This window comes from Camarhynchus parvulus, chromosome Z (genome assembly GCF_901933205.1).
Source record: "Camarhynchus parvulus chromosome Z, STF_HiC, whole genome shotgun sequence".
Taxonomy (NCBI): domain Eukaryota; kingdom Metazoa; phylum Chordata; class Aves; order Passeriformes; family Thraupidae; genus Camarhynchus; species Camarhynchus parvulus.
The window spans coordinates 70,064,315-70,090,221 of record NC_044601.1 but is presented as its reverse complement, the minus strand read 5'-3'; the positions used below and the strand labels follow the sequence as shown (position 1 = coordinate 70,090,221).

Sequence of the window (25,907 nt, the reverse complement as noted above, 5' to 3'; positions counted from 1 at the left end):
TGTGAGCAGCATTTCAGTGGAATCACTTCACTAGGACATATCGCTTGGAGTTGCTTCAGAGATGATTTAATCTTTGCACAGTGCTTTGAATTCATAAGTAATATTATTGCTATGTACCTTGCTCTCTCCTGGAGGATTCCCCTACTACTGAGGATGTTCATGGAATTACAGCTAGAATTGCCTGGCAGACTGGTTTCTCCCATCTTTTTTTGCATGCCAGCCAGTCAGGAGAACAGCAGTGTGCACTATCTGGGATAACATCCCAAAGTAAACGCCCTCACAAAGGGCTCTGAGTAATGTTGTAGTAATTCCTGATCACAGAAGTGCCTCCAGGGAAACATGAGATGGATTCCCTCTTCAAACCACATAAAATAATAGCAGGGTTTTGTTGCTGCTCTAGTCAAGCCAACACACATTCCCTTCCCTCAGAAAGTATGAAAGCAGCAAATTGCCCCAAATGGCTCTGGTTTTGTGCAGACAACAATGCAAGTCATAAAATCAATAATATCCCAAAACAATTGCCCAGAGCTGAACAATGGGATACACTGGGTGAAAGCTAAGCAGAAATAATGCTCCCTTAAGGAAAGACTCCTCACAAATCACAGAAGACAGGATGCAGCAAGGAAGAGTGACAGCCAGAAAAGCCAGAATTTTGATTTGTGGCAACTGAGACTCATAGGAAGAAAAAAAAAGAAAAAGAAAAAGAAAATAAACCTTCTACTGTAAAAACAAACAAAACCCCTAAAAACAAAACCCAACCAAACCAAAACAAAAACAAAACCCACCACCACAATGAAAAACCCAAACAAAATAAAATCCCAAACAAACAAAAAAACCCAAACAAGAAATAGAGGACTTCCTAAGTGTACTCTGGTGGGAACATTTCCATGTTCAAAAGAGTCCAGAGACAAATCTGTGAGCAAAACTCACCTTCCCACTGAAATTCCAAGTGAGAACCTGAGAAGGAATGAAGTGCTTGAGCACTGCAAGGCTTCAGGACTAAATCAGTTCAGCTCTTTTGGGGAAAGGAAATTCAGAAAAGAAATACAATCGAAACAGGCACAGAACTCAGGTCAGTGACTTTCAGTTCCTCAGTCTTATCCCTCATTTCCAAATACCCTGCAAGACCACACGTATATTCTACTGCTCCAAATGTATCACTGCGCCGGCAGCATCTGTCATTTCCCAGATCCCAGGAGCTGCATTCCCTCCTAGGCTAATCCTGAGTGACAGCATGTAGATCTAACGCTTTTAGAGCGTTGTTTTAGGGCCAAATGTGCTCTGTCAGGAACACAGCAGCAAGGCTGGAAGCAGCGGCTCGGTCCGTGCTGTCCCGCAGAGCTCACGGCCGGAATTCTGCGGTGTGGTTCCCCATCTGTTGGCAGAAGCAAGGAGTAACACTGGAGCTCCTCAGGAAAACAGATTTGGATCCAGATGGAGTCAAAGGCCCCATCCTGTGTCAGCCCCTGATTTCACAGCTTGGGAAAAGAGCTATTCTCCACATGGGAAACATCCCTGCCATGCTTGGAGGAGAGGTTTTACAGAAACATGAGCTTGTATAAAATCCATGGACTTGATGGGTCACAGCCAGAAAGGGTAAAGCACAGGAAACATTTTTTGAATAGCTGGAGTAGGAAAAATCTCCACACCTGCATGTCCTTGCCATGAAGTTTGTGTTAGGATTTCTGTAAGCACGAGAGGATCCCTTATCCAGGGCATAACGAGGTGCATGCTCCAAGTGCAGCCACTGCTCTGTCTTTGTGGAATTCTCTGCTGGGCTGCTCTAACCCCAACTGTGGGAATTAACAATTCCGCTGGAATGGAGCCTGATTTAAAGCTGAGCTCTCTCCAGCAAGTGCCAGATGTGAGGCAGGAAAATACCTGGGCAGAGGAAAGCTCCCTGGAGAAACCTGTACACAAACGCACGAGTGTCCTGCCAATGTTCCTGCCCTTAGAAGAATTTCTAAGGTCTGGCACAACGTGCACCCCGCCTTTAACTGATCCAGTGACCATATTCCATCTGAAATATTCTCACACTGCTGTGTGAGGAGGCCCTAGGGCACAGGTATCCCTCTGCCAAGGGTTATCTCTGGAGCTGTGGCTGCTATCGATCTGTTGGTTCCTTCTCTCTTAGATATTGATTAGGAAACTGAAACTTCCAAAAGATCTGGGCTCAGCCTTCTTGACACTGAAGCAGGGCTGTAGCCTAGGAAGACCTCTAATCTATCAATTTTGTCTGAAAGTTTTTAATTTAAATGGGGAAGAAAAAAGGAAAAAGAAGAAACCCTCCACATTTTAATATAGAAAGGCACACTTCTTTCGGCATGCAGAATTGCCACCATCTATTTGCTGCCTACAAACTATACAAGCTGCAGCATCTGCCCTTTCCTCAAATTAATACTTTTCAAAATTACCATCTAAATTACTTTTGATTCCAGATTAGCTGAAAGGTATAGAGAATTAAACTCTTTCCCCCATTTGGATTAATTGATAGAGAAAAAAATGGAAAGATGAACAGGGAGAGGATTGCTTAGAAAGACAATCTGCATTATCCTCTGGTTTCTGCATATTAGGAAATGACTCAAATAAGAATGTGAATAAACAGTTGTGTTCAGAACTGCTTAAATACAGAATTACTGATATGTATAACCCTTTCAACACAGTTGTGTCCCAAACCCTGTCAAAACAAGACAAACAGGAATAGAGGTTGGGAAGGAGAGAAGCAGCAGTGGGACAGAAAGGAATGTATTTTTCCTAGGGCATGTTGCTGTTTTGGGGTGAAGGGGCACGAGTGAAAGATGAGAGTGATGAATAAAGGAGAGGATGGAGGAGAAAAGTCCTGAGGCAGAACTGGAAATACCTGCTGGAAGTGACCAGGAGCAGGGTCTGAGCAGGGTCTGGGTGGCAGATGCTCCTCCTCATGGCCCCAGTGTGGGGAACAGCTGCTGTTTCCCTCAGACACGGATCTGTACTAAGTGCAAAACTAATATTTGGGCCGGGCCATTAGTCACTGTTAAGGGGCCCTTTTATCTGCAGTAATCTCCTTCCTGACAGTGTGTCCCACAGACCAGGCTACTGAAGTCGAAGCCAAGCGTTCAGCCCTGGACAGGAATTAATGTCCTGCCCAGAGCAGGAATTGTCAAAAGCACAAGTAACCTCTGCTGCTTTGTTCAGCCAAAATGTTCCTGATTTTAATTAACTTTGGTTTTCTTCTGGTGTGAGGAATTTGAGGCAGGCAGAAAACCAGAAAAGTGCTGAAAGACACAGCTCTGGAACTCAGCACCACATTTTTGGTCTAGGAAAATCAAATCTGTTTGAACAAGACTTTTCTGGCACAGGAAAATTGAGTATTGTTGCTGCTGAAAAAGAAACTAAGTGATCTCTGCAATACCTGCCAGTCCAAAACAAAGATCACTTTCAGTACAGAGCAGCAGCCCATCATCACTTTAAGGGACAGAATTTTCCAGAGTTTTATACTTAATCAGATCAGTAACCATATCTGCATTCCACTTGCCCTAATTGCATTATTTGTGAACAAATGTGCACATAGCAGAACAGCACTACTGTCATCCCTAAATATGACCGCTTTATCTGTTAATTAACTTATCTACTTACTAATGAGCAAACTCATCGGTTAACTACACCACTCCTGCGCATCCCCCAACTCTCCAGTCCTTTCTCAGAAGGATTTGGGAACCAGGAGTCCATTCAGAGCATTTAAAAGGTCAAAAGGTTCAAATCCTGTAGCCCTTCCAAAGATCTCTAATGCGGTGCTGTCCAGTGAATAAGGAGCGATAAAGTAACCCCGTCATTTAGAACGACGCCAGGAGGGAGGTCCCGGCTATCACCCGGGCAGGGCTGGACCCGCACCTCGGCACGTTCGGCGGGTACCAGCACTCGCGGTCCCGCACCTCGGCACCTCCCGGGGATGCCATCACCCCGGCCCCGCACCTCGGCACCTCCCGGGGATGCCAGCAGCGGCCGGAGGGTCCCGCCGGCCCCGAGGGGCAGCGGGGAGGCGGCCGTGGGAGTGGCCCCGCTGTGCCGGGCTGGGCAGGGGGCCGGGCCCGCGGCCCCTCCCCGCTGCCCTGCGGCCCCTCCCTGCTCCCCTACACCCCGCCCGCAGAACCGGGGCAACCCGTCGGGCCGGTCTGACGGCGGCTCCCCGGGAGCCGGGGCGGGCGCGGGGCCGGCGGGGCTCGGGAGGCGCTGAACGAGCGAGGAGCGAGCGGGACCCCGCGGGGCAGGTGAGGCCGGGGCCGGGGGCTCCTGCCCGGCTGCCGGAGCGGGGCCGCGGGGCTCGAGGCTGCGGGGCTCCGGTGCCGGTGGCCCGGTGCTGCGGTGCATCCATCACCGCCGGGGCCGTCCAGCGCCGCCTCCGCAGGTGTCGCGCTCGGTGCGGGCCGGGGGTCGGGGCGGGCTCTGTCCCGGCCCGCCCCGCCGCACAGGTGGGGCCGGAGCTGACCCCGGGCGCACCCGGAACACCTTCCCTTCTTTTCTCTTTCCTTCCCAGAACATCCCCTGCTCGGAGCGAGGACTCCGACGCGTTGTTTTGGAGGGTTTAACCCCGCGGGAATCAGCGTCCCCCTCGCTCCCAGCCGCGGGATGTGCGGCCGGTGATGGGGGAACTTAGCGCAGTCTCTCCGGTCTGAAGTTTAAGAAAGCGCAGGAGTTTGCTGGAAGGTGAGCTAAGGCAGCTCGGCCGTCTCCGGTCTCCCCGAGTCCCCCGGGCACTGACTCCAGCTCATGGCTCTGGGCTGGTTGCCCTACTCCCGGCTTTTCCCCCCATACCTTTATACAATGAGAACAGCCTTCAGGGCTGCGGCGTGATTACTCATTAGTCAGTGTTTATACAGTCATCAGAGCAGCAATAGGTTTCTGCATTAAGGAGCAGTAATTCTGCAATAGAAAATGCTGGGCAAGTTACTTGTGAGGGCAGTGACTTGCTTGGAAAACAAAACAAAACAAATTCGGTGTCTTGGTCCTGTTAGCTGGTGCTTCGTGCCGGTAGCTTAAAGAGCATCCCTTGCTCGGAGCCGGGATGGAGCTGTGCTGAATGCAGCAGGGAATGGAGCATTTCCCCGCTGGCTCGGGGGTCAGCAGCAGCGCTCTGAAACCCAAGAGGCCGAACAGCACGGGAGCTCTGGCAGGGAGCGTGCTGGTGATCAGTAACAGCCGGGGTGGGTGTTTGGTCTCCGGGCTGAGGGGGGTTTGGCTCTGGAGAGCGGGGCCACTGGGATTTGGGCCCTTGAGCAATCCCCACCGGTGTGGCTGCTGCTGGAGTGAGTCCCTGGATTAACTCCCTGTAGGTGTCTGTGCTGGATCAGGCTGCTCAGGTTTCTCTTTGGTCGTGGGATTTGATTTGTCTTTGTCCTCAAAGCCTGGTTTAGAAGATGAGTAGTATCTGGCCATTTTTGAAGTTTTCCTTGTCAGCTTCTGCACTCGTGGTCACCTTAGAGTCTGGTTGCTTTTGTACCTGTCCCAGGCCTCTGTTTGTCTCTGTGTTAACTTGTAGCTATCACAGAGATTATTTTCAGTAATTTCTAAACTATTCTCACTTAATTCTGCCGTAAAGATAGCATGTGAATGTTCTGGACCTTTGCTTTGGAGTTTGGGATGGTGAATTCCAAAAGGCACTTGCACTGAAGTTATTTTAAAATGAGCTGGAATTTATTTCTCTGCTCTCTTGTCGGTGTGGCTGTTGTCTGAGGGCCGAGAGCTTGAAGCGCTGCCTGTTCTCAAATGTGGAAAGGGGGCTGGCTGTTGTTGTTTCAGATCCGAGGGGTTTTGATGTTCTTCCTGGCCATGGGCTTTGTCGGGGCTCTTTTAAATGAGCTGCTTTGTGCAGCTGTAATTGAATGCAGGACGTTGGCCAGGAGCTTCTGAAACCCAACCCTGGCTCTGTCAGTGACTTACCCAATGGCCTTGGGCAAATCACTTAACCTCTCTGTCTCTGTGCTTGTCGGGTGAAGGGCACATTCTCATTCTCTGAGCCCTCCTCGGCAGGTGCCCAGCTCTGTGACAGCCCTGCTGCTTTTTGGCAAGCTTACACAATCCCTCTGCAACGTGTGCTGCGTTTTCCCCGTGTGTTCTGATAGAAACTTGAAATGTGATTTTCATTTGACAATTTGACAATCGCTGGTGATAGGAAAGATGTACTAATGACTTTACAAACAGGGTGTGGGTGTTAATACCTTTGAAAGGTCTCTACCAACCTCAAGCCACAGATTTATCACAGAGCCCAGACACCTTAGGGTCATAGGACAAACGGCTCCACACAAAGCCTAAGAAATTTTGCAGGCAAATTAATTTCACTATTTTTCTACAGAATAGTTTTTTGTTATAGTGTGCACACAGGGTGGAATCGGCCAATAAACCATTTTCTACATTGTTTCATTGCAGATGGAGCCTGATTTGAAGATGAACACAGGGGATCCTCTGTGAGTGGCTGGTGCCAGCATCTGTGATGCAGTCTGGGCTTCAGTCACACACTCCATTGGATAAAGGTCAGTTTAGGAAAACGGCTTCAGTGTCTGTTGTAGGTGCTGCCAGAAGAGGTGTGTTAATGGCATCTCCAATCTTGGTAGCAGGAAGTAACCGTTATTTACTCCAGTTAAAAATACCTGCTGCTTTTGATCATGATGGTGATTGCTAGGAAAAATCTCTCTATGAAGTTCCAAAAACCTTTTACCCCAAACAGTGCAGTTTAGGTGTGCACAACAGTAATTATTTTTTCCTCTATTAACTTCAATATGTGCTGTTGTATAACATGAACCTCGAGACCAAGGTAACACCCTCTAAAAGGCAGGCTGAAACCCCTTCAGAGAGGGCAGCTTGAGCAAAGGTTACCCAACCCTCTTATCTTCTGCAAAGATAGCTTGCCTTGCCTTGGACTTTAAATGGCACAACTCTGCAGATCTGTTAATGAGAAATCCTAGGGCAGATAATGGGGAAATGATGATTTGGTTTCTGCAATGGCCCATCTTCAGCCATTTTTGTGTAACCTCAGGCAGCTGTGGGTCTCTTTCTTGGACTGATTTTCTGTTAAATTCTTGGTGTCTAGTTAATCTCTTCCCTGTGTCAAACCCCGTTGGCTCATCAGGATAAATTTGTTCTATTGGAAAGTCCTTCATTCTTATTTTCATACAAGTTTTAATAAGTAGCTACAGCGGGGAGTACACAATAGCCTCTCCTTTTGTTTTAATTTTTTCCCCAAGATGGGACTTGAACATTTGTCAGCAGCACAGAACTGTCCCCTCTCTCCTCCCTCTAGAGCGTTTCAGGGTCTTGGTGTCTCAGCTTGCTTGAGCAGGTCTGCAGTGTGCTCAGGGGAGGAACTGTCCTGCAGCCTGGTTTGGCACAAGCAGCTTTAAGTAAGATTTTCAGAGCTTGGTGGTGCCAGTGTTACAGTTTTACTGTGGTGTTTGCCTCCTGATGGTGCAGGTAATCAGGGTTATTAGGGCATCGGAGGAGGGACAGGGTTGGTTCCTTGCAAAGTGTTGCAAGGTTGGCTGCATACAATAGCAGTTTAAAAGTCTCTTGGAACTGGAATTAGTCTTTAATCCTCAGAGTTTGTCCAGCCTCCAGAGCTGTAGTAGGTGCCTGTGTTAGGGTCCTATTGTGAATCAAATAGGTACACTTTGTATTTAAAAATGGTGTGTAAAATGTGTGTAAAATGTGGGGCTGAGTGCACAGCAGCTCTCGATGGTGCAGCCAGGCTGACTCCTCTGGGACCTGTCACTTGCAGAACAGGATCCCCAAGGACCTCTCACCTTGCAGGGAGAGCTGAGTCCTTGGTGCTTCTGTTGTGTGGAGATCTCGGATATGACACGTTGTGTCTCAGATATGACGTGTTGAGCTCCCCTGAGTTGTGAGGGTGCATCACTTCCCCACGAGCATTTTATCTGCAGCTATACTGGAATCCCTCAGGTTTTAACCTTTTGGGGTGATTGTGGCTCACCTGGTGTTGGCAGTTCCAGTGGGAGCTGTTCCCAGGGTCACAGTGCAGGGAAGGTGTGTAGGGTCAGCAGCTGGGTTTCATTGCCCTACACTCTCCAGCCTCAGCTGCCTCAAAGTACATCCCTGAACTCCTGAGCTCACCTTTCTCTGGGGCATCCCAGCAGCTGGGCTTTTCCTTTCCTAGGGCACATGTGACAGCCAGTGTGTTTGAGAGCAAATGACTAAAGGAAACCATTCCCTTCAAGATATAATTTTTGTGTGTTCAATTACTGTAAAGCAGTCATTCAAGGAAGTAACTGGAGCTGTTGTGTGTGAAATAGATCTATAAATTGATCAGCTTTAAGCATGTAATTTGCATGGCAATCTACCTGAAGCTTAGTAGTGTTTGGAGTGAAGGTTAATTTCCTTGGCCCATTTGTGCTGATTCATGCTATTCTAGCTGCTGTTTTCTTTTCCTCTCAAAATGTCATAAAGATTACCTGGAAGGTTTTAGCTGTTCAGAAGACCTGTCTATCAGCCTGTCCAAGCACTTGTTACCAGTCACATTTCACATCTGCTGTGAGTAATCAGTGATCCATCTCATCTATTGGAAGCAAATCCAGTTTATGATTTGCTGGTTTCCCTGTAGCAGCTCTGGTTCCAGGGAGATGAGTTGCTGAACACATTTTTAATGAAGGCCCATACTCTGCCAAAGCCTTAGGCTGGGATCCCTGAGGGGAGAGCAGAAATGCAATATCCTGCTGTTTGGAGCCCTGGCTTCTGGCCGTGCTTTGGGAGTGTTAAAAATAACTCCAGGAGCATTAACTGGTACCAGTTGGGTCATTAGTGGGCTGAGCGTGGATCATGACCTGAGAGCAGATGCTGGGCTGTCTTAGCAATTCCAAATTTCAGGTTTCAAGTGCTGTTACAGCCATCCCTTGGTCCTGTGCCCACGGATGAAAGATGAGTCTGAAACCTCTCAGGGTATGTATGGGCTCGAGCCCCTTGAGTACAGATACCTGCTCTGGTGGAGCCATGCAGGGGCTCTGTGGGCTCTGATTCCTCCTTTGGTGCTCTCCAGGGTGGCAGCCCTGAGTGCCCTCTCGGGTGCTGTTCCCTACCAGGCTCTCTTTGTCCATGTTTCCATTTTGGCTCCAACTCTCTGTTACTGGCGAGAGGAGCAGTGTGGGACAGCTGAGGATGGCACAGTAATTACTGCTGTCTCTTAGGGAAAATGTAATTGGAGTGATCATACACTGCCAGCAGGTCCTCATGGGAACCCCACCCCAGAGGCTGGTGTCAGACATGGCTTTCTGCTGCAGTTTGGGGAGTTTGTATTCAGCCCTCCTGTAAGCAGGTTTTGTTTTGCAATGCTGGATGCTCCAGTAACACCTAGTAAAGAAATAAATCTTACGTCTCTGTGGCTCAGGCTTTGCATTTAAGTGCTTTTTTAAATGCCAAGTTAAATCAGTGAAACATCTTGCTGTAGCTGTTTTGTCCTATTTGAACTCCGGAGACCTGAAGCAGTTCAGAAGGGTCTCTGAGTTACTTCTTGTACTATTTGAGTTTGCTTTCTGATTCTTGTTTAAAATACTGCTCTTGTTGTGTTCCGGAAGAACACTGCGTGGCCAGGTTTGAGCAGCTGTTGAGCTTGGCACTGCCCCAGTGTGTGAGGTAGTGCAGAATATGGTGCCAAGGACAGGACCATGCCGGGTGTGGGCTGTGCACGGGCTGTGGTGGCCAGCAGGTGTGTAATGGTGAGCCTTGTAGGTCTTTATATCCATAATAAACACAAAATAACACCTTTAGTGGCATCTTAATCCTTTTACTATCCATGTCCCTTGTTCTAGATGGATTCCTTAACTTTCAGGGCACTTTGAGTGATGACCCAATTTGCAAGAAGTCGCCCCAGGTTCTTGCAGCAGTGTCATGTGCAGTGACTCTCCAGAGAAGAATTTAGAATAACATTACTTTGGGTTGCTGTTTACTGCCTTGAAACAAATGCAGTAAGTGGAGTTTTTACAAGGTTTAATTTATTCCCAATTATCTGATGCTTGCCCTGAGGCAGAAGTAGACACAAAACCTGAGTTACTGAAGCCCTTTTGCCCTTTTAGTAAATAAACTGGATCAGGTATACTTAAAGCTGTGCTTAATACTGTTTTGATCTCCGTTATGTCCCCATATATCCATCCTGCTGTTGGACCAGCCGGATTTTCCAGGCTGGAAGGCAGAACTGGGAGCTGGGCACTGTTCCCCACCCACCCAGGCAGTGGGAGCTGATGCTTCCTCTGGACTGAAGTGGTTAATGTAAGGTTTTCTGATCTGAAACTGGTCTGAAGCAGTGTGAAAGCCCCTGTTGTCAAGTCAGGAACTAGAAAATGAGGGCTGTGCAGCCAAACCCAGCTTTTTAAAGTGTTCTCTGAGTATTTGATCAAGCAGTATTTAACAACCGTGTTGTTCCACCTCAGGCCCGCCATGAACTGTTTCCACAGTCCTCAGAATAGTGACCAAAAGCAGTAGTGGCCCCTCTCTTCTTGCCGTGTTTGTTCCCCTCGAGTTTCTGCTGGGTGCTTCCTGCACCCAGGCTCTGCTGGGTGTGTGCTCCCCTCTCTTACCTGCTGCCTCGCGGTTAGTTGGCATCTCTGCTGCTCCATGCTGTGGTTCCTCCCGTCTCCCTTTTCACATCATGATCCCTCCCCACCTTCCTCTGAATTTCTGACACGGCTCTGCCGTCCCAGCCAGCCCTTTTCTTCCAGACCAGGTGTCAAGAAACTTAACTCTGAACCAATTTGTCCGCCCGTCAGGGGAGAACTCTTTGCCCCGGGTCCCATAGCGACTCTCATCTCTCTCCCAGCTGCGGGAGCTTTTCCTCAGGCTCCCGGCCAGCCCCGGGCACAATTCCATTGCCTGCTGCAGCATGCTAATGGTGTGCCCGTAGCACAAAGCACTTGTGCTGCCTGCAGGGTAGCACTTAATGAGATCTCCTCTCTTAACGAGGTTTTCCAGGGCAGTTTAGTTCTCTGAGGAGGGAAAGTGACTACAGTTAATTTAACCTTACCCCAGGTCCCTTGACGGGCTCTGTTCAGGGAGCATCGCAGGCTGCTGCTGGTGCCATTGTAGGAATTGCCATGCAGGCACACATCTGTAATGGAGAACAAAAGCAGCAGTTTTTGACATCTCATCTACCCCTTCGCATGACTAATTACTTCATTAATCATTAAGCAGTTAATCAGTAAAATTTAATAGACTAACGGCTGTGTGCCAGGGATATGAGCTCGTTTCAGTTGTTGTAGAGTGAGAGCCAGTCAAAGATCTGGTGGCATTTTGTGTTCTAGGGACTGTGTATGGGAGGAACTTGTTCCCCCCAGCAGTCCCCATGAGAGGTGTTGGCAGGACAGAAAGAATTAAAGCACGGAAAAGAGGAGAAATAAACCAGAATATCACAGTGAGGTATTCAGGGGCCTGAACTGGAGCTTGAAGTGTATTTCCTAGCTGCAAGGCTGTTTAGGAAAACAGGATCTGTCACAAAAGTCTCAGGTTCTACACCTTTGTTAGTGACTAGCTGTCATACTCCTGGGTAATTCCATCAGGGAGAAGCCTCCAACAGCTTGAGTGGGTCTTGGGAGAAGTCGTGTGGGTTCCTGTGCACTCAGCCTGGTGGATTTGTTGTATTTCTGGGCTGTCAGTCTGTGCTGGGTGGGCCCTGCAGCGCTGTGGCTCCGGAACATGGCCTGCCTTGGGCTCCCTGCCAGCAGCCTGCCACTCGAGTAGCACAGGCTGTGCTCATGGAATATTTATCTCGCTCTTATAGCAGATATTGGGCAGGGGAGACGATTCAGCTTTGCAAAACCAGAAGCTGAGGGGGATGTCAGCAGGTTTGGTGCCGACCCTGCTGTTGCTGAGTTTGTTAGCAAAGGCAGTGCCTTGGTGGTGAGGCAGGTCACGGGGCAAGCTGGGAATTGATGTGTGGTTCAGGATTAGGATCACAGCCAGTGATGGCTGGAGATGTCCAGTCAAGGCACAGCTGTAGGACACATGGGCATGGCCACAGCTCAGCTCATCCTCCTCTGATACAGCTCAGGCCAAAATGCCTCCCCTGGTGTTCTCAGGTGTCTGGACAGCGAGATGTGGGATCTTGCAGTGGCAAACACTGATGTTCAGCCATGGGAAGAGAGGGGAAGCGAGGCTGGGTTGGGTGAGGCTGGGCAGGCAGGCATGGAGGATCAGCTGTGTGACTGAGCCCTGGATGTGTGACCTGGCACTCCATGCCCAGTTCCGTGTCCCACTGTGGCCAAGCAGGGCTCCAGCTCCTGTGGCTCCTCAGGGCATGATGTAATGGCCCTGGGAGACGTGTTTGTGCGCTCCCCAGTTCCTACATCCTGTGTTGGGAGCACACGGTGTTCCTGGGCTGCAGAGTGTAATTACACATAGCACAACAGTAATGAAGGGCTGCCTGGGACAAGAGCTGCCCCTGATCCTGCTCAGTGCTGGAAAACCAAGCCCGTGCCCTGCGCTGTTCTGGGGTTTCACATGTGGGGTTTGGTGAGCAGCACCAGCAGAGTAAAACTGCAGATGTGGTTTCCAGCACTTGCCACGTGAGCTCTTGTCCCTAACTTGTCCCACATGCTGGCAGGGTGCTAGCAGCATGATCTCAGAAAGGGATTCAGAGACCACCTTCGAGGAGGATTCCCAGCCCAACGACGAGGTGGTGCCATACAGCGACGACGAAACGGAGGACGAGCTGGACAGTCGGCAGCCTGGGGCTGAACTGGGACCCAACCAAACCAGCAGGGACACCGAGGAGAGCAGAGAGCCTGGCAAAAAAGGTAACAGCAGCATGGCCCGAGAGCCTGGCAAAAAGGTACCAGCACCCTGGCCCTGCTTTGGGCAGTGCACGATGCTGGATGCAGAGGCTGAGCCTCAGGGACCGATTGCACTTCTGTGTTCATGTGTCAGGTAAGGTTTGGAATGGCTTATCTGACTCTGGAGGAGTAAATTGATGGCAGTTCAGTTTAACAAATGTCAGAATGAGACTCAGCTTCATTCCAAGCTGCAGCCCAGTTCTGTGGCACTGCTCCTTGCGCAAAGATAATGAGCTGCATGGTGACCTCCTGCTAATTAAGGCAGGCCCTGGATGTACATGGCCTGTGCTCTGGGAACCTTTCAGACAGACCTTCAGGTACTTGGTTTCCCAGCCCTCTGGAAATGGGTTCCAGCATAAACATTTTGCTGTGCTCAGTGTTTTCCCTGGATTTCTGCTCGTGCAGCGCAGATTTTCACCTCACTGCTCATTTTATAGCCTCATGAGTTTCCTAAAAGGTAAAAGGTGAGTAGGAGGAGTTCAAAGGAACCGGCAGGTACAGCCTGTGGCTGCTGCCAGAGTAAGAACCTCAGTGGGAGGAGCCTTTCTGGCATCCCTGCTCTGAACCTCTACCCAGGAAACATCTGTAGCTCCCCTAAATTCCCTTTTCTCATGCTGCAAGGCGAGTATTTTCAATGTAACCAAAGCCTCTGTAATTTATACAGATTTTTTCCTGTTTGTGTGGGAACAGTTGATCAGCTCTCATTTCATAACCACCTGTTGCGTGCTGTCATTTTACAAGCACCCGTCACATGTTTAGTTTAAGAGTTTTTTTATGATGACATCCTTCAAAGTTGATGAATTACCAAAGCAGCTTGCCAAATATTAGGTGTTAGTATCACACTTCAAAGTAATTTTGAGGAGCTTCCTTCCTTCAGGTTTTACCTCAGACCTAATTTGTCAGTTTTCGATCAGTTTTATCAACACTGCAATGTTTTTGGAATGTGTTAAGGAAATGTTTATGTAGACTTTATGTTTTTCTTTATGCCCTGTCATTTTGACAAACTTAGTAACTTTCTAAATTCACACATATAATATTGAACTCAAAACATGCTTCCTCGAGATAAATATTTCTCTATTATCTTCTGGGCTTGTAACCAATAAGGTGCTGGAAATGAAAGTTGCGTAGTCCCAGGAAAAGTCCAGATATGTCAGTGTGGAATTTGCTCTGTGGTGGGTGGGAAAAACAAAACCACCTTTACAGTTGGATTTGGGTTTTGAAGTGTTAGTCACAGCCGTGCCCACACCTCTGCCGCCGGCAGTTTCACCCCGTCCGTCCGAGGAGGATCTCATGAAACCAGAAGAGCAGCCACTAGGGACAATCCCTGTGGGCTGCAGGAGAGAGGAGATGCTTGGCCGGTGAGTCAGGAGAGCTGCATTTCCAAACCCTGCCTGCGTCATCCTTCCCAGGCAGGCAGCGCTGTGGGAGCCGGCTTCCAACCTGGGAAGGAGCTCCTGGGATGTGGGCAGGGCCCAGGTGTGTGGCTGTGGGCACAGGGTGTCCGTGCTGCAAACGGGAGCTGAAGGGGCTGGGAGGGAAAGCCCGTGAAAGAGCAGGCACAGAAAATTGTGGTGGATGCAATTCCTGTTCCTGGGTTTTCACACAAACGAAGAAAACTGGTGGCTGAAGAAATAAAATGAGCACTTCAGAGTTGTATTTCTAATGGGCGTGAATGAAGAGCATGGCACAGTGTGCTTAAATCAATTAATTGCCTTCAAAAGGTGAACTGACCTCTTCATTTCCAGCAAGACACATACCTGGGTTGGAGTGCTTAGTGCTTCATGGGCCTCACAGAGGCAAACCAGAAGAGGGGAGAGAAGGGAATTTGGCATGAATAAATGTTACTCTGCAGGTGTCCCACAGAACTTTCAAATGTTAAGCAACCCTTCTCTCTTCCTCTGAATGTACTTGAATTGCTAATAAAGACAAACAGCCTGGAAATGTCTTGAAAAGGTTTCTTTAAGGATATGTATTATAAAGCAGGTACCAGCCTTGCTTCAGTCGAAAGTTCCTTTAACTATGGATTTGAGAGAAAACCTGAAAGTGGCAGATTTGTTCCCTCGTGTTCATAACACTTTTCAACTCCTTTTGTCCCTTCCAGACTGCAGCTGGCAAGTTAAAGCAAACGACCAGCGTTTTTATGACCAGCCGGGCTTCAAGAGAACAATCTTCCTGTGCTTCAAGAAAAGCAAATATGCGGTAAGTTGTCTTATCCCAGTGAGGTGCTAATTGTCGGGTGAATCTCCCTTAATCCCGGTAAGATCTTTGGAATGGCTGGTGAGTGCTGTAAAAGCCACCGTTCACAATTCCTCAGTGTTTCCAGCAGAGGGAGGGAAGAATAACTGGGTTGGGGTTTTGGAATGGAAAATCAAACGTCTATCAAGAGACGTGTTTAAGGTCAGATAGAGAATTAGGAACTTGAACATATGCACTGTACATTTTTGTTGGAAGGAGAAGCTCTGCTGTGTGACTGATGTTTGGATTTCTCCCACAGGGAAATGCAATTAAGACATACAAGTACAACCCCATCACTTTTCTACCTCTGAATCTGTTTGAACAGTTCAAGAGAGCAGCCAACTTCTATTTCCTTGTTCTTCTCATATTGCAGGTAAACAAGGTGGATAGTACTCGCTGTGAAGGGAATCTGAGCTCAATAATATTTATGACACAATTCAGTGCTGTCCTGCCAGGGAATTGAGGGGCACCATCTGAACTGCTGCAGAGACCAAGCCCATCATAACAGAAACCTGCAGCAAATCCAGATGAGCTATGGCAGGCTCCTGGGATGAGCTAGTTGCACAGAATTTGAATGAACTCGTTGCAGAGCTCATGAATTTCATGAGGAAAAGATATTTCTCAAGTTCATCTCATAAATCAGAAGCACCACCAGACTATGCAAGCCAGTGCAATTGTGAGAGGGAAGCTGACTCCTAACTAGTGTAACAGCCAAACTCTTCTTTTGTTCATTTTCACAACCTGACTTAAAATTCTCTCTGATGTGTTGTTTTTTTCTCTAGTCAGGTCACTGTGAAATATCTCTGATTTCAATTTGATTGATGATGCCGTACTGACCTGATTTTATTGGTCTTTTGCAGTCGATTCCTCAAATAAGTACCCTGTCATGGTACACAACTCTGGTGCCCTTGCTCTTGGTGCTGGGAATAACTGCAGTCAAAGACCTGCTGGATGACATTGTAAGAACCATGTTCTGTAAATACAAAAAGCAAAACCCTCCCAGTGCAGCTCATGTCTCCTGTTGTGACACAGGGCATCGTTTGCTCTGGTTTCAGGCTCGTCACAGGATGGACAACGAGGTCAATAACAGGACATGTGATGTCATCAAGGATGGAAGGTTTGTGCGTTCCCCTCTGAGCTCTGATCATGTCCCTGTTGCTAAGCTTTGCCACAGTAGCTGTAGATGATAGGAAGGGCTCAGCTCTGTTCTCTGTCTGAAAACCTAGCTGAAGCTGGAAGAGAATTGCTTAAAGGAGTAATTTAAAGTTAATTCTCTGGGACTAAATCTGTACTAAGAGCAACTTCTTTGGAGAGCAGGGCAGGAATTCCTAACTAGGTGAAGCTGGAAGAGAGGAGGTAGGTTGGCTTCTGAGCTGTAGTCCCTCAACTAAATTGCAGTTTCTGAGAGGCAAACCCACAGCACAACAAAAGGTAATTTTTTTCCTAAGAAAGTTCAGTATTGTAAACTTTATAGTGCATCATGTTCTAGATTAGAAGTAATAATTATTAAACTATTTTTGGTATTAGGTTCAAAGCCACTAAATGGAAAGATATTAAAGTTGGTGATGTCGTTCGTCTGAAGAAAAATACTTTTGTTCCTGTAAGTTCTTTTTGTTCCTGCTTCAGATACATTTGTTTAATGTTTCAAGAGAGCTCTGTAGGAATTTTTACCTGGCTTTATTTGATGTCTATTTATTTGTTTTCTAGGCTGATATTTTGCTGCTGTCCAGCTCAGAACCAAACAGTCTGTGCTATGTGGAGACAGCTGAACTGGATGGGTAAGGTTCTACTCAAGAATGTCTTGGGAGTTAATTTGGGCCGAGTAGGAAAAGAGCAAGGATTGTGTATGTTACGTCTGCTTGTTAAGCCACACCTGGCAAACTGCATCCAGCTGCTGATTCCCACAATTCAAGGATCATTAAAACTTGTCCACTGGAGTGCTGCAGGCGCATCAAAAGTGTTGGAGAAAGTGACATAGGAAGAAAGGGGGAAGGACATGGATTTATTTTTTACTTTAGTATGGGTTGCCCAGAGAAGTAGTGGTACCTTAATTTAATTGTGTTTAAACTTCTCTCCTGTACTCATGGTTTTAATAAAATCACCTTTTTATTTTTTCTTCTTAGTGAGACTAACTTAAAATTCAAAATGGCCCTAGAGGTGACACACAGACACCTTCAGGAAGAAAGTGCCCTGGCAGACTTTGATGGTTGGTACAGCTCTACACCTAACACTGTTAGAGCCTAGCTCAAATTGTTTGCAAGTCAATAAAAGTAAAGCAAAGCTGCTTTGATGGTGGGTACAAGTCAATGCATTTGGATTTAACTTGTACATTAAACACATTCTCCTCCACATTTTCTAGGTCTGGTTGAATGTGAAGAACCCAATAACCGACTGGATAAGTTTACAGGAACATTATCCTGGAGAAACTCAATTTATCCCCTGGATGCTGATAAGATTTTGTTGCGTGGCTGTAAGATCAGGAACACGGACTTCTGCCATGGAATGGTCATATTTGCAGGTGTGTAATATTTCCCCACTAAAAGCACACCTGTAGAGTGAAAAAGAATCTTCATCCTGTAGACAGCAACTGTATTTCATGTTCCAGTTTGGTAAAACCGTAATACTGACGTGTATTTGCTTATCCTATCTTTCCCTTTTTTTAATTTTTCACTCTATTTTTAGGCGCTGACACAAAAATAATGAAAAATAGTGGAAAGACAAGATTTAAAAGGACAAAAATTGACTCCCTTATGAACTACATGGTTTATACTGTAAGCCTTCTTTTTTTAAAATTCAGATTTTAAGTGAATAGTGAATGCAAAGTTAGGCAGCTTCTTCCTGTGTGTATGTAATAAATATGTTTTGACTTTTTTCTGGCCTGTGGAGCTGGGATGGAGTAGGAGGAAATCTGAAATGTGCCTTTGTGGGAAACGTTTGCTCCATTTCTCCTCACAAATACCTGTCATATTCTGTTAGGAACATGGGGATTTGGGATTTAAGTCGAGCAGATGTTCCTGAAGTGTGAGAGGCCTCTCTGTGCCCTGCAGATCATCGTGGTCCTTATCCTGCTGTCGGCAGGGCTGGCCATCGGTCACACCTACTGGGAGCAGCAGATTGGCAACTCCTCCTGGTACCTGTACGATGCACAGGACTCCAGCCCTGCCTACCGGGGCTTCCTCACCTTCTGGGGATACATCATTGTCCTCAACACCATGGTGCCCATCTCCCTCTACGTGAGGTAGGGCAGTACCTGAGGAGGTGTCTTTGGGTGGAAATGGGAGCTGCAGCTGGGAGTGAGAACCTCCCTTCTCTTTCATTCAGCGTGGAAGTGATTCGCTTTGGCCAAAGCTATTTCATCAACTGGGACCTGCAGATGTACTACCCCGAGAAGGACACGGCTGCCAAGGCCAGGACCACCACGCTGAACGAGCAGCTGGGCCAAATCCAGTACATCTTCTCTGACAAGACTGGAACCCTCACACAGAACATCATGACCTTTAAAAAGTGTTGCATAAATGGGCAAAGATACGGTAAGCTGTGCAAAGGAGGAGGAATTTTAATACCTGCTGGAGGTCAGGTACATACAAGTTCTCTTAGTTCCAGCTGAACTTCCACAATTTAGACCTGACACTGGGTAAAGCTTAGGGTTGAGTTGTTGGGGTTTTCCCACTTACAAAGTGGAAATTAAGGAACTTTAGTGGGAAGTTCTCAGCTTTCAGAAAAACTGAAAATTGGTAATTTGCACAATTTTTTGTACAAATTTGCTTTCGCTAGAAATGCTTTGGGGACAAAGTCAAGAAACAGACAAGGAAATTTTAGTGTGAGCAGCAGTTTGTCCTTTTCGTTCCCTTCCAGTGGCAGGGCGGTACGTGCTGTAGATCTGTTTGATTTTGTGGTGGGCTGTAAAAGCTCTGTTGTGCCTGGTGCCCTGAGTACAGGTGCTTGCCTTGCAGGGGACTGCCGGGATGCAGCGGGGCAGCTCCAGAGCCACCCACAGGTAGGTCCATGCCAGCTCCATCCCAGGTCCATCCCAGCCACCGCGTGTCCCGTCTGTGGCACGGAGAGATGTGGGTGGGCACAAAGCAACGGCACCTTGGTGACTCAGCCTCTCTTCCCCTGTTGTCTGAGCAGCAAGTTGATTTCAGCTGGAATGTGTACGCAGATGGAAAGTTCTTGTTCTATGATCACTATCTGATAGAGCAAATAAAGGCTGGAAAGGAGCCAGAAATCCAGAAGTTCTTTTTTCTGCTTGCTATTTGTCACACAGTCATGGCTGACACTTCTGATGGTGAGTGTGGCTTTTGCTTAGTTTGTTTTCCTTGTGTAGCAGAAAACAATAATTCAAATCCAGTTCCACGAGGGAGACATCTGCAACTAATGCTGATAGCATAAGGGGGGAGTGTTAGGCTACCCTTTTAAATTAAACAAAACTAAATGTAGAGGTCATCAGCTATTGAATTTGTGAATTCGTGGGTTGGAAGATTCAATTACAACATGGAATATGAATATTGCTTTACTCCCTTCTTTGTGAAATCTCCATGAAACCAAGATGTCCTGTCGTTTCTTGTTCCTGGGCAGTAGGTGTAACAGACTGGGGGGTCGTGGTCCCTGCTCTCGGTGTGCCCTGCTGGCGGGTGTCCAGCTGCACCCTCAGCTGTGTGCTGCCTGCAATCCTACAGGTCAGCTCCACTACCAGGCAGCTTCCCCGGACGAGGGGGCCCTGGTGACGGCCGCGCGCAACTTCGGCTACGTGTTCCTGTCCCGAACGCAGAACACCATCACCATCAGTGAGATGGGCGTCCAGAGGACCTACGATGTCCTGGCCATCCTGGATTTCAACAGCGACAGGAAGAGGATGTCTGTCATTGGTAAGCTGACTGCCACTGGCCTGTGTGGAGAAGGTCACTTGTTTAGGGGTGAAAAGGGATGTGCAGAGGAAACTTGGGGTCAAGAATTAGCAGTCCTGGGGCATGTTTGAGCCCTCTGAAGGAGAAATGCCATCTTGCACTTTGGTACTTGGCAGTAGGCTGAGAAATCCAATCTGAAATGATTCCTTCATGTAAGGGTGCCACCTGTGCTGTTTCCCTCTGCAGTAAGAGAGTCCTGTGGCAATATCAGGCTGTATTGCAAAGGAGCTGATACGGTGATTTACGAGCGGCTGCACCCCAGGAATGTCAAGAGAGAAGCCACAGAAGAGGCCCTTGATGTATGTTTGTATTTTGTATGCTCTTTTGAAAACAAAAATTGTTTCTTTCTGACAGTAGTGTTATTCATTTCCTTTTCCTAAGCTATTAAGACAAATGGAAACCTGCAATTGGTTCTGGAAGTTGGACTTGTTCTGTCAAACACACACATTCTTACCCTTATGTTTGGATTGCAAATGAAGAGTTTTCTTTTGTGGATATGTGTGGTTTTAATTATTTTTCAGGTCTTTGCAAATGAAACTCTCAGGACACTCTGCCTGTGCTATAGAGACATAAGCCAGGATGAATTTGAAGTGTGGAATAAAAAGTTTCTGGAGGCCAGTTTAGCTACAAGTCACCGGGATGAAGCCCTGGATAAAGTGTATGAGGAAATAGAAAAAAACTTGATTGTAAGGAGCTGTACATTTTTAGTACATTTCAATTCTTATGTTAAAAGAAACATGTTTCAATGCTACTAACCACCTGTATTTCAAATGCCTTCCAGCTGCTTGGTGCAACAGCTATTGAAGACAAGCTACAGGATGGAGTTCCAGAAACTATCTCCAGACTCTCCAAAGCAGACATTAAAATCTGGGTGCTTACTGGTGACAAAAAAGGTGGGGTTGCTTACAGCCAAACAGCTGAAAACAGGAGGATGTTTTCCTGTTCATCTACACTGTGGCATTGAAAGGGAGTTCTCATACTGAAACGTAAATCAGAAATTACTTAAGAGCACTTGAGGTGGTTCTGGCTGCTCCTAACAATTAGTTGTGGCAGAACTTTCAGTAAATACTTCCCTCTCTTAATTTTTATTGTAGAAACTGCTGAAAATATTGGATTTTCTTGTGAACTCCTAACAGAGGAAATGGCCATCTGCTATGGAGAAGATACCAGGCAAGTAAAAACACAGAGGAGTTAGTTTTCAGGATTTTCAGTCTGGGACTGACCTAGTTTAAAGTTTATCCTCGACTTTTCAGTACAGTTTCTCCCTCTCTTTCCAGTGCTCTCCTTCAAACGAGGCTGGAAAACCAGAGGAACAGGGCTGGATCCAGTCCACATTCCTCTCTCAGGATGAATGAGCCATTCTTCCAGGGCAGCAGAGATCGGGCTCTGATCATCACTGGCTCCTGGCTGGTATGTACAAAGGCTGTTCTCCCGAGTGTTTGGGATTTTGGGGCACCACCAGCCTGCAGTGTCTCTCACTGAGGACTCTGTTCCTTTGGCTGCACGAGCAGATCATTAAAATGCCAGAAATGGGTGCTGGGAGCATAATGACCTCAGGTGTGTTGTTGGGCAGTGCCTGGAGCAGGACTGGAAATGGTGCAGAAGAGAATATAGTAAGTTTTATTTGTTTTCACAGAATGAAATCCTGCTGGAGAAGAAAAAGAAGAAAAAGAAACTTAAACTGAAATTCCCCAGAACAGCAGAAGAGAAGAAAAAACAAACTGAGAAAAGGAGGAGGGCAGAGGCCTACAAGGAGCAGCAGCAGAAGAACTTTGTTGATCTGGCCTGCGAGTGCAGGGCTGTGATCTGCTGCCGTGTGACACCCAAGCAGAAGGCCATGGTGGTGGAGCTGGTGAAGAAGTACAAGAAGGCCATCACCCTGGCCATCGGGGACGGGGCCAATGATGTGAACATGATCAAAAGTAAGGCAGCTGACAAGCTCTCCCGCTAGGACAGATCTCCTCTGGCCTGCTCCTGCGGTCTCTCCACTGTCCCTCTCTGTCAGAAGACTCTTCCATCTGCTTTGCTGCCGTGGGCCTTTTAGCTTCTGTGCCTGTTTCCCTTTCTGAGGAAGCACTTTAGGAAATGGTTAGTGATTTTCCTGATCTATTTTTTTTTCTGTAGACATTCCCTGAGCAGGAATCTGTTCTCATGCTGTGTGTTACAGAAGTGTAATATAAAGACCAAAGCAGTAGCTTGGCTGCCCCCTGCCTGGTGGCATTAGCCATCCCAGATTGTACCTGCTCCGCTTCCCAAGAGATGCAAGTGAGGAAAAAACGTCTAGGATAGGGTTTATGTCCCAAGGGTGTTTGTAAACTGCCTGGCCAGTTTGTTCAGCACTTTACTCACTCTGTCTCATCGCTTGGTTCTCCTTTGGCCAAATTTCCCAGGTGCGTTCTGACAGAACAAGCACTGAGAGACAGTCCAGGTGACAGTAGAAATGGCCCTGGTCGTGTTCCTGTCCCTCTGTCCAACCTAGTGTGTGGTGTTTGTCTCCCTCACCCAGCTGCCCACATTGGAGTTGGGATCAGTGGCCAGGAGGGCATGCAGGCTGTCATGTCGAGTGACTACTCCTTCGGACAGTTCCGCTACCTCCAGCGGCTGCTGCTGGTCCACGGGCGCTGGTCCTACATCAGGATGTGCAAATTTCTGAGATACTTCTTCTACAAAAACTTTGCTTTCACGCTGGTCCACATCTGGTACTCGTTCTTCAATGGCTTCTCTGCCCAGGTAGGAAGGTGTGCTCATGTGGGATAAGAACAAGCAGGTGCTTCTGTCAGTGTGGAACAGCAAAGGCTTAGCCTGGGAAGTGTCAGGAATGTGAAGTTGTCACCAGTGATTTCTGCAAGAGGATGTGATGAGTACTGAGCAAGTTAGTTACAAGCGGTTAGGTACGACTCCAGAGCACTGAAGTCAGGATCATTGTTGTACAGGGAGGAACATTTGAAAGGAGTGGGGCAGCTTAACACAGACTAAGGAGCTTCAGCAGAGCCTTGAGCCAAGGTGCTGCTGCCTTTGGGTGAACACCGAGACAGGGAACTTAAAGCTGTGGTAGAGCACATGTGGGTTTTCTCAGGAACTGGAGGGGAAGGATGTAATCAAATCACCAAGTCCTGCAATTCCCCCTGTGTTGCAGACAGCCTACGAGGACTGGTTCATCACACTGTACAACGTGCTGTATTCCAGCCTCCCGGTCCTGCTCGTCGGCTTGCTCGACCAGGTATGCCCATGTTGTTACAACAATGAACCCAAAGGCACCTGTCGCCAGGTCTAAGTTACGCTGCTTGTCCATGAAACAAGAGGGGTTTGGTTTTGTGGCTTGTAAGAACGCCTTCCTTTTGCATTACTCTGTGGAAATCCCTGCTATTGGAAAGAGAAAGGGATCTGCCATTCCCTTTGGGACACTGTATAGTTCAGCTTTTCACTCTCCAAAGCTCAGGCCTGAGAGCAACAATTCACAACTTTCTTTTTCTTTTTCCTCTTTATTAAGGATGTGAGCGACAGACTGAGCCTTCGGTTCCCCAGACTTTATGTTTTGGGTCAGAGAGATTTACTTTTCAACTACAAGAAGTTCTTTATAAGTTTGCTCCATGGAGCTGTAACTTCACTGATCATCTTCTTCATCCCGTATGGAGCCTACCTTAAATCTATGGGACAAGATGGAGAAGCCCCTGCAGATTATCAGTCCTTTGCTGTCACAGCAGCATCCTCTCTGATATTTGTGGTCAATTTTCAGGCAAGTAAGCTTAGTTCCCTGAGCTCTGGTGTTCTGAGAACACTTTCTGCTCACTGTTCTAAATTTCTCCACTAGAAAGGTAACAACATGTAAAAAGTAGCTGACATTATTTGGAATTAAGAAACTCATTTGGCACTTTTGTTTGCTTTTAGATTGGCCTGGATACGTCTTACTGGACTTTTGTTAATGCTTTTTCAGTATTTGGGAGTATTGCACTTTACTTTGGGATCACATTTGACTTGCATAGTGCTGGAATCCATGTTCTCTTCCCTTCAGGCTTTCAGTTCACAGGTCAGTCCTGGTGGTTTGTCCTTCTCAGTCTTGTCTGATGTAGCTTTGTCATAAATTAGCTTTTGCTCCTTTTATTCCCAGGAACTGCTCCGAATGCTCTGCGGCAGCCATACCTTTGGCTTACCATGATTTTATCCATTGCCATTTGCTTACTGCCTGTAGTGGCACAGCGCTTTCTGTCCATGACAATCTGGCCTTCAGAGAGTGATAAAGTGAGTGAAATCTGTTATTTGGGTGAATGTGGCAGGTGTTTATTTGCAGGGGCTGGTGTCAGTGCTAAGGTGTGGCAGGGGATGAGATGGGCATTAAGGTCCCTTCCAACCCAAGCCATGCTGGGATTTTATGATAATGTTAGAGACAACTAAGTGATGGTGCCCTTCAGAGAGCAACACAAGCCTGGCTTGGGTCCCGTGAGCAGAGTGGCTGCAGGGCTGGCCAGAAGCAGCAGCTCAGTGGGGGCTGTTTCCTCGTGTGCCTGGCTGAGATCTGGTGGTGCCACTGAGACCCCATGAGGCTGCTGAGGGCCCCAGTCTGGGTTTAATTTAGGCTGGGCTGGAGTGCCAGGGTTACATGTCAAGAGTGTAGGGGATGGATTTGGCTACCTGCTCTGCCTTGAGCCAGCACACAGCTATGAGAACAGATCAGCTGTGGTGACGCCGCCTAACGCACGACCCGCGGTGTGTTTGCGTGCGCGCAGATCCAGAGGAACCGTCGGAAGTACCTGCTGGAGGAGCAGCAGTGGAAGCGGCGGCAGAGCGCCTTCCGCCGCGGGGTGTCCGCCCGCCGCTCCGCCTACGCCTTCTCGCACCAGCGCGGCTACGCCGACCTGATCGCCTCGGGGCGCAGCATCCGCAAGCGGCGCGCCCCGCTGGACGCCGTGCTGGCCGGGCCGGGCTCCGGGGACACGCGCGACACCAGCTGAGGGACTGCCCGCCTGCTGGCCAGGGCTGTTCGTCACAGCGACTGCACAGAACTGTTCCGGACAAACTCAGGATCTTGTGTAACCACCTGGCATGAGGATGAAGATTTTTATGTCTTATCATAGAACTTTCAGGGTTTGGACTCCTGGGAGCACAGAAAGGGCAAGAATTCTCTGTGGAACTACTGGTCCTTGTGTTCGTGCTCTGTATGACAGCGAAGGATACACGTGCTGGGAATGGAAACCCAGCAGTGTCTGTTTTTAGTGATGCCTGGAATTGCAGACTTTTGACTTTTGAATACTATGCTGGTATAAAACTGTATCTACATTTCATCCTTGTCTTTGGAAGCGATTTCGCTTGTGTGCTCCATTTCATTAACTGCTCAGACATGATGGCACATGGGGTGCTCGGCCCTGGAGAGAGCTCTGGATGCTCCCATTGGAGCTGTCACAGCTGAGCTGGGATGTCTTTGGTGATAAACTCCTGCCAGTGTCAGATTGGATTAGGAATCAGAATGGATCTTAGCTCTGGAAGCTGGCCCTGGAGCTGGCACAAGCTATTCATTTCAGTTCTGGACAGTCAGTGATGGATAACTAGAAATCAGTCACTTTCACTGGAATGTATTTCAGTTGCTGGTGCCTCAGTTCTTACAGTGTAAAGTGGTTTTATCAGTCTCTTTACAATTGCACATTCTTTACTCGAGTTGAGGTGTTTGAATGTTTCACTTTTATCTACTTCCCCCTCCCGAACTAAAGTTAATTATTGAAATGGTTTTATAGAGGTGTTTGAATGTTTCACTTTTATCTACTTCCCCCTCCCGAACTAAAAGCTAATTATTGAAATGGTTTTATAGTAACAATTATGACCTACAGCTCTCATTCAATGGAATGTACATTTCAAAAGCGTAATGCAAATAAATATGCGATAGTGTACTTCCTTGCAATGAGTCCGGGGGTTAGACCGGACCATGCCGACGTGTCAGCACCTGGCGGGGAGGAGGAGCGGCCGGGGGGGCCCC

General features: G+C 47.7%; 1 protein-coding gene across 2 annotated transcripts; it reads left to right on the top strand.

Moving 5' to 3' along the window:
- The first annotated feature begins 4,193 nt into the window (after positions 1-4,193).
- On the top strand, positions 4,194-25,758 carry ATP8B1 (ATPase phospholipid transporting 8B1). 2 transcript variants are annotated; one of them, XM_030968900.1, is made up of 30 exons: positions 4,194-4,247; positions 4,514-4,683; positions 6,403-6,506; positions 12,572-12,764; positions 14,902-14,999; positions 15,295-15,408; positions 15,896-15,994; positions 16,091-16,152; positions 16,563-16,635; positions 16,743-16,813; positions 17,159-17,241; positions 17,395-17,553; positions 17,718-17,806; positions 18,083-18,273; positions 18,357-18,565; positions 18,989-19,032; positions 19,167-19,323; positions 19,715-19,903; positions 20,129-20,241; positions 20,464-20,628; positions 20,724-20,835; positions 21,037-21,112; positions 21,220-21,352; positions 21,579-21,864; positions 22,449-22,672; positions 23,079-23,162; positions 23,433-23,678; positions 23,831-23,969; positions 24,051-24,181; positions 24,667-25,758. In XM_030968900.1, exons 4-30 carry the CDS (start codon positions 12,584-12,586, stop codon positions 24,889-24,891), a joined length of 3,753 nt encoding a protein of 1,250 aa, XP_030824760.1. In that variant the 5' UTR covers positions 4,194-4,247; positions 4,514-4,683; positions 6,403-6,506; positions 12,572-12,583; the 3' UTR covers positions 24,892-25,758. The 2 variants fall into 2 exon arrangements, with proteins under 2 accessions (XP_030824760.1, XP_030824761.1); XM_030968901.1 differs by lacking the exon at positions 4,514-4,683 and having other exon boundaries at positions 4,202-4,247.
- The last annotated feature ends 149 nt before the right edge of the window (positions 25,759-25,907 follow it).